The sequence below is a fragment of the Engystomops pustulosus genome, chromosome 2, assembly GCF_040894005.1.
Source record: "Engystomops pustulosus chromosome 2, aEngPut4.maternal, whole genome shotgun sequence".
Classification (NCBI taxonomy): Eukaryota; Metazoa; Chordata; class Amphibia; order Anura; family Leptodactylidae; genus Engystomops; species Engystomops pustulosus.
This window is the reverse complement of record NC_092412.1, coordinates 63622555-63630994: the sequence shown is the minus strand read 5'-3', so window position 1 is coordinate 63630994 and position 8440 is coordinate 63622555. Positions and strand designations below refer to the sequence as shown.

The 8440-nt window shown below is 50.8% G+C and overlaps 1 protein-coding gene across 2 annotated transcripts in view; it reads right to left on the bottom strand.

Moving 5' to 3' along the window:
- Positions 1-2028: 2028 nt before the first annotated feature.
- Positions 2029-8440, bottom strand: part of LOC140117828 (short-chain dehydrogenase/reductase family 9C member 7-like) — a 40948-nt gene continuing 34536 nt past the window's right edge. The window contains exon 5 of one of the 2 annotated variants that reach the window (XM_072134941.1): positions 2029-2438. In XM_072134941.1, coding sequence (XP_071991042.1) covers positions 2212-2438 — 227 coding nt within the window. In that variant the 3' untranslated portion in view covers positions 2029-2211. The remainder of the gene's footprint in view (positions 2439-8440) is intronic. The other variant, XM_072134940.1, reaches the window with a different exon arrangement.

Below are 8440 nucleotides of genomic sequence, written 5' to 3'. Positions count from 1 at the left end.
TACAGTTTCGTGACTGTACCTGCATTTCATTAGTGCAGTGACAGTATCTGCATTTCATTTGTAAAAATGTAAACATTTTATCTGCAAAGTCAGCCAGTGTCACCACTGTTGAGGGAGAAGGCTGGCTCTTCTTCTCTAAGTGACCAACTTCACAACAGTAGAAATGACTAAATATTAAGCAAAATAAACACAACCTAAACTGATTAGTCAGATTGCTTATATATTATATAAAAAACACTGGTTAGGAAGGGGTAAACAAGCTGTTGTAGATGGAGGGTGATAATGGCCAGCATGGCTCTAAGGTAACCTCTTTGCTTTCTTTTCAGCAGGAGGTGGATCACTTCTGTATCTGTTAGCTTGAGGCATCAACCTAAGTCTCAGGAGCTATAGTCTCCACATTGGGGGTCATTTACTAAGGGCCCGATTCACGTTTTCCCGACGTGTTACCCGAATATTTCCGATTTGCGACGATTTTCCCTGAATTGCCCCGGGATTTTGGCGCATGCGATCGGATAGTGCCGCATCTGCGCTGGCATGCAGGCGACAGAAATCGGGGGGCATGGCCGAACGAAAACCCGACGGATTTGGAAACCACCTCATTTAAAAAAAAAAAAAAGTTGCGGGACTCGCGCTTACCTTCACTCGGTTCGGCTTGGTGAAGATCAGTGCATTACGGGGGAACTTCAGCGCAGCAGTGCCACCTGGTGGACGTCGGAGGAACTACCTTGAATCCCGGCGGGACCCGAATCCACCGCAGAGAACGCGCTGCTGGATTGCGAATGAACCAGGTAAGTAAATCTGCCCCATTATCTTGAATAGCAAATTTGGTCTAAAAAAGGAACTCTCTGAATGGCTCTGGACATCACTGAAATCATCAACCAAAGCAGCAGAAAGAGCTTCATGTGTTTCCATTTTTTGGTGTCTCCTCCATTGCTGGTCATGTTTTCTTTTCAGGTGCCTGGTCATCTACTGGTGCTTGGATTGTTTCTTGCTTCAGGGACTGGCGGCACAGCATATAAGTGACACTTGAAGTGTCTTCTGCACATTACTTGAAAAATGCCATGTCATGTGGATCCTCTGGGCCAGCCTTTGTGTGCACAGTCCCTGAGCATGTTCGGCAGTAACTGGTGACGTTGTGGCTATGGGCTGCCCAGAGTAATCACAGTAACAATATATACTATTACATGTCTATACATAGAGTTTAATGAGGCCATCCTTTTTGTGTGTGTATAAGGCCGCTTGTACACAGAAGTACTTGGTCTGTGGAAACAAACCCATTTGCAGGTCAGATCCCAAAGACCTAGCACAGTGCAGAAATATGATGCAAGGACTCCCATCTAGTGCACTGTGCTTGGTCCACTGGATTCAACCTGCACATGGTTCAGTGCTATAGGAGCACAGCATACATATTACCTAATCTTCACAATGTAGTGGCCGAATTCTGTCTGCAGCATGTCAGGAGACCCAACTGTGACGTGTGGTCACACGTAGCAGTTAAAACTGCATCACGATTAGTTTGAGGTGGTTTTAGGTGCAGTTTTGTCAATTTCACAGGTGAAAGACATGAACTGAACGGTTGAATTTGATTTTGAAGGAGAAAACTGTTCTACAAATGTCATTTACCCGTTGATTTGATGTCTTTCACTTGTTAAAATATGTAATACACCTAAAACCACCCCAAAACTAATTGCGATGCAGTTTTAACTGCAACGTGTGAACGCACCCTCAGAACTCGGCTGCTCTTTCCTGCTGTAGTGAGCACTGACAATGCTATTGCTATATACATAAGTTAGGCATGATGTTTAGCCTCTTTGTGTGGTTGCCTAAATAATTGCAGCTCATGAAGATTAACTTTCACATTTGTGGCTTTTTTATATCACCCGGTCATGACATCATTCTATTATCATTTTTTTGTATATAATTTTATGTGGATATTGCAATGAGGTTACTTATGGATTTCTTTCCTAAATTTTTTGTCTGGCTAAAGCAATGTTGGGGCTACCCACCAGAGTAAGCTTTTTTTTATCACAACATGTTTTATCACAAATGTTTAAGCACTGTATACACAGTAATAACATTATTAAGTTCCAATAACAAATTCATTTTAAACTTTATTAGACAAATGTGTTTCTGTAAGTGGTTATTACTGGACATCTGAGTCAGTGATAACATTACAACCAATTAGGTATCAGCACATTTAGCCCTGATTTGTTATGTTGATGTTACTTTGTGGGCTGGTTTAGGTGCAAAGCGGCACAGCCAATAGTCAGACAACACAGTAGGGAGGTATGACAACGGGAGGTAGATGAGCTTGGCATCCCAGCCCGGAGAATATCTTGTCCAAGGATAGACAGCAGTCAAAGCATGCTCCATACAGTTCGGAACCTCATAAGTCTTGGGACTGGCTTTTCCTAATATACTCTTTAAGAGCATCACAGCTGCAGATAAGGGAACAAGAATTTGATGTCATCAAATATGTTGTATAATGCTTCAAATTGACTGCATTTTTGCATCAGCCTCATACAAAATAAAACTTTTATCACTTCTAATTTTTTTCTTTTCTTATTTATATGGTGCACACAGATTACCAAGCACTACACAGAGCTTTCAGTGAAAAGAAATCTTATTCCAGCTCACCTCCAGCCTCTCTGTACTTCGGAAATGGCACGGGCTTCACCTCGTTTGCTGAGGTCACAATAGCTTACTGAAAAAACTCTCGACAGTCCAGCCAAATTTGGCTGGACTGTCGAGAGTTTTTTCAGTAAACTACACAGAGCTTGCCAGATTAGTCTCTGTCCCCAATGGGGCTCACAATCTAATCAACCTACCAGTATGTTTTGGAGTGTTGGAGGACCCGGAGGACACCCAAGCAAACACGGAGAGAACATACAAACTCTTTGCAGATGTTAACCTGGATGGGACTTGAACTCAGGACCCCATCACTGCAAGGCTTTAGTGCTAACCACTGAGCCAACATGCTGCTTCTAAATGTGATGTTGGTAACTATAGTGGTAGCAGCTGCTATGGGGCCCACAGTGTCAAGGTGGCCCTGTCATCTGCCCGGACGCAAATAAAAATGCAGGATGTTTACCTTTATATACATATTATGCTGCACATATGTATATATCATATTTGTGATATTGTTAGGATCAGTGGATCCTCTGGACCACCGCGGGAGATGTAACTAACCAACACCCGGAACCGGAGCCTAGCGGCACCTGGTATTCACCAGAGCCCGCCGCAAAGCGGGTTGGACTTGCTGCGGCAGGATACCACTAGGTCGTTCCCAGGTGTGACTAGCCCGCGGTGGCAGCCGAGGTCGGGGTACCTTAGCGGATGACAATCTCGTAGACAGGTCCAGGCACAGGGTCAGGGCAGGCGGCAGAGATGCAACGTCAGGTCCAAGTCCGGGGTCAGCAACAGGAGGTCCAGGCAGGTGGGAACGGGAACACAGGCACACGGAACACAGCAACACGGAGGAACTCGGGTAACACAGGACACAGGAGCGGGAACACGCAGGAATACACAGGAACGCAGGAATACACAGGAACGCAGGAAAAATCGCTAGGAAGCTTTCTCTAAGGCTATGAGGCACAAAGATCCGGCAAGGGTAACAGGAAGAGGCAGGCTTATAAAGATTTTGGCAATATGGCCAGCGCCAATTAATGGCGCGCTGGCCCTTTAAATTTGGAGAAGGCGGCGCGCGCGCCCTAGCAGTCGGGGACGCGCGCGCACAGCGGAGGGGAGCGAGCCAGGAGCCGGGACGGGTAATATGCGCTGGCGGCGCGCTGGCGGGGGCAGGGCGGCACGGGTGAGCCCGCGACCCGCGATGTGGGTCGCGGGACCACCCGTGACAGTACCCCCCCCCCTTCGGCCTCCCCCTCCTCCTAGGCTGGAGGAACCTCTGCAGAAGACTACGATCCAATATGTTGTCCTCTGGCTCCCACGACCTTTCTTCAGGCCCGAACCCCCTCCAGTCAACCAAGAAGAACCGCTTCCCCCTCACCGTCTTCATGTCCAAGATCTCTTTTACCTCATAGGTGTTGGTAGAGTCCGCCACTGGAGTAGGAGGAGGATCTTGCTTGGAGAAGCGATTCAAGATGACAGGCTTGAGCAGGGAGACATGAAAGGAGTTCGGGATGCGCATGGTGGGAGGAAGGCGCAGCTTATAGGCCACAGGGTTAATACGCTTCAGCACCTCAAATGGACCCAGATAGCGAGGGCCAAGCTTGTAGCTGGGAATCTTCAATCGGACATATTTTGAAGACAGCCACACTTTATCCCCTGGAGAGAAGATGGGAGGAGACCTGCGTTTTTTATCGGCCTGAGTCTTGGTGCGGGCAGAGGCCTGAAGCAGGGACTGACGAGTCTGTTCCCAAATAGCTTTGAGGTCCATTACCAACTCTTCCACAGCAGGAACATCAGCAGACACGGAGAGAGGTAGGGGTGGACGTGGATGTCTTCCATATAGAACAAAGAAGGGTGATGCACCAGCAGACTCCGAATCCAGGGAGTTATATGAGAACTCTGCCCAAGGTAGCAAAGTGGACCAGTTATCCTGACGGGCAGAGACAAAGTGACGCAGGTAACAGCCCAAAGTCTGGTTAACTCTTTCAACCTGTCCATTAGACTGAGGATGGTACGCAGAAGAGAAGTCCAGTTTTATCTGCAGTTGATTACACAGGGCTCGCCAGAAGCGGGAGACAAACTGGACCCCTCGGTCCGAGACAATGTGCAACAGAAGTCCATGTAGACGAAAGATGTGGGTGAAGAACTGGCTGGCAAGGTGTGGAGCAGACGGCAGGCCTGGCAGAGGAACAAAATGAGACATTTTGGAAAAGCGGTCGGTTACCACCCAGATAACGGTATTGCCAGATGATGGTGGCAGATCTGTAATAAAGTCCATAGCCACGTGAGACCACGGGCAGGTAGGCACGGGTAACGGCAACAGAAGACCAGCTGGTTTTTGTCGTGAGGGCTTATTACGAGCACAAGAGGTACAGGACCGCACAAAATCCCGAACGTCCTTGACCAAATCAGGCCACCAATAGAATCGGGAAATTAGGGCCACAGAGCGCTGCACCCCAGGGTGCCCAGCCACACGAGAGGAATGTCCCCAGGTCAGAATCCTCTTTCGAAGTCCAGGTCGCACATAAGTCTTGCCGGGAGGTAATTGCCGGAGGTCCACCGGCGCTGCCAGCACAAGTCTCTCAGGAGGAACGATGTATCTCGGGGCACAGTCCTCCCCCATAACATCCGAAGCACGGGACAAGGCGTCAGCCTTGATGTTTTTCTCGGCAGGGCGAAAATGGATTTGGAAGTCGAAACGGGAAAAGAAGAGAGACCACCGGGCTTGACGCGGGTTCAACCGCTGAGCCGACTGTAGGTATTGGAGGTTCTTGTGGTCAGTGTAGATGCTGACTGGAAATCTGGCTCCCTCCAACAGATGACGCCACTCCTCCAAGGCAAGCTTGATGGCCAGAAACTCACGATCTCCAATAGAATAATTCCTCTCTGCAGGGGAGAAAATTTTGGAGAAGAAGCCGCAAGACAGAGTACGGCCCCTAGGCCCCTTCTGAGTAAGGACCGCTCCAGCTCCTACGGAGGAGGCATCAACCTCCACAAAAAATGGCTTCTCGGTATCTGGTCTGGTAAGGACGGATGCAGAAGAAAAAGCAGACTTCAACCTCGTGAAGGCCTGGTCAGCCGCTGGGGGCCAGGAACGAGAATTGACACCTTTCTTCGTTAGCGCCACCATAGGAGCTACCAGAGTCGAGAAGTGAGGAATGAATTGTCTATAATAATTTGCGAAGCCCAGGAATCTTTGAATAGCCCGTAGTCCCACTGGGCGTGGCCACTGAAGAACCGCAGATAACTTGTCAGGATCCATTTGCAAGCCTTTATCGGAAATAATGTAGCCGAGGAATGGAAGGCTTCTTTGATGAAACAGGCACTTCTCCAGTTTGGCGTAGAGATGGTTGGCCCTGAGGCGGCTGAGCACTTGCCGTACATGGGAATGGTGGGACTCGAGGTCAGCAGAATACACAAGGATGTCATCCAGGTAAACCACAACACAGCGGTACAATAAGTCCCTGAAGATATCGTTGACAAACTCTTGGAAAACGGCTGGCGCATTACAGAGTCCGAAAGGCATAACTAAATATTCAAAATGCCCATCACGGGTGTTAAAGGCGGTCTTCCACTCGTCGCCCCTCCTGATGCGGATAAGATTGTAGGCCCCACGAAGATCCAACTTGGTAAAGACTCTCGCACCCCGTAGGCGATCAAACAGCTCAGTGATCAACGGCAGAGGATAGCGATTCTTACGGTGACTTTGTTAAGACCGCGATAGTCAATACAGGGGCGGAGAGAGCCATCTTTCTTGGTGACAAAAAAGAAGCCGGCGCCTGCCGGAGAGGTGGATTTGCGAATGAAGCCTCTTTTTAGATTCTCCTGGACATACTCGGACATGGCGGCTGTTTCAGGTACCGAGAGCGGGTACACCCGACCCCGAGGAGGAGAAGATCCAGGCAGCAGGTCGATGGGGCAATCGTAGGGACGATGTGGAGGAAGGGTCTCAGCTTGTTTCTTGGAGAACACATCCGCGAAGTCCTGGTATGGAGCGGGAAGCCCCCCCAAAGGCTTAGGAGACAAGGTAGAAGTCCCAACAGGGAGCGGATGTAGAACCTTCATACAGTGTGATGAACAATCCGGACCCCAGCGGAGAATCTCCCCAGAAGACCAGTCCAGAACAGGGGCATGATGTTGCAACCAGGGGAGGCCCAGCAGGAGAGTGGAAGTGCACTGGGGCAGCACAAAAAAGGACAGTCTTTCTCTATGTAATGCTCCAACTTGCAGGAGCAGGGGTTCTGTGCGAAACCGGATGGGCACGGAGAGAATTTGGCCACTGACCGAGGCAATGGACAATGGCTTCCTGAGACGAACCACCGGGAAGTGATGCTGGGCGACCAGGGCAGCATCCATAAAGTTCGCTGTAGAGCCCGAATCCAGGAAGGCGGAAACTTGGATCTGGGTGCCAGTGCCAACGCTGAGGAGTACGGGGAGAGTCAAGCGTGGAGAAGCTTTATTCTCACCTAGGGACGCTTCTCCTGAGAAGCCTAGGTGCTGGCGTTTCCCGGACGTTGGGGGCGGACAGGACAAGCCCCGATGAAGTGCCCTGGGCTGGCACAATACATGCACAGGTTCTCCTGACGTCGCCTGGAACGCTCTTGTAGAGAAAGCCGGACTCGGTCCACCTGCATAGGTTCATCAGCAGAAGATTCAGCCGGGGGCTGAAGCGGCTTTTGGAATACAGGTGCCAGGCGAGGAAGATGTCTAACACGGCCCTGGGGGTACTCAGAGCGTAGTTCCTCAGCACGCTCCTTAAACCGCACATCAATTCGAGTGGCCAGGGTGATTAGACCACTCAGAGTTGACGGCAGGTCCCGTGCTGCCAGCACGTCCTTGACCTGCGCAGAAAGTCCTTTCTTGAAGGTAGCAATGAGGGCCGCATCGTTCCAGGCAAGTTCAGAAGCCAGGGTGCGGAACTGAACTGCGTACTCTCCCACAGATGAGTTACCCTGGCGCAGGTTCAATAATACAGACTCCGCAGAGGAAGCTCGGGCCGGTTCCTCGAAGACTGACCGGAACTCTGCCAGAAATTCCGAGAGGGTAGCGACAACCGGGTCATCCCTGTCCCAAAGAGGAGTAGCCCAGGCCAGGGCCTTCCCGGAAAGGAGGCTGAGGACAAATGCCACCTTGGACCGCTCTGTGGAAAACTGCGACGGCATAAGTTCTATGTGCAGGGAGCACTGGGTGATGAAGCCCCTGCACATCTTGGGATCCCCGTCATACTTGTCGGGCAGAGAGAGACGTAGCCTGGGTTCAGCAGCAGGAAGATAAGCCGGGGTAGCAGGAGTCGCAGCGGCCACCTCAGGAGACTGTTGCTGATGCTGGGTTGCTAGCAGCTGTTGCAGCATGGCGGTGACTTGCTCCAGTTGATTCCGTTGTGCAGCAATCTGCCGGGACTGGTGGATCACGATGTTGGCGAGATCAGGCTGACTGGGAGAAGAAGCCTCGGCGGGATCCATGGCCGGATCTTACTGTTAGGATCAGTGGATCCTCTGGACCACCTCGGGAGATGTAACTAACCAACACCCGGAACCGGAGCCTAGCGGCACCTGGTATTCACCAGAGCCCGCCGCAAAGCGGGTTGGACTTGCTGCGGCAGGATACCACTAGGTCGTTCCCAGGTGTGACTAGCCCGCGGTGGCAGCCGAGGTCGGGGTACCTTAGCGGATGACAATCTCGTAGACAGGTCCAGGCACAGGGTCAGGGCAGGCGGCAGAGATGCAACGTCAGGTCCAAGTCCGGGGTCAGCAACAGGAGGTCCAGGCAGGTGGGAACGGGAACACAGGCACACGGAACACAGCAACACGGA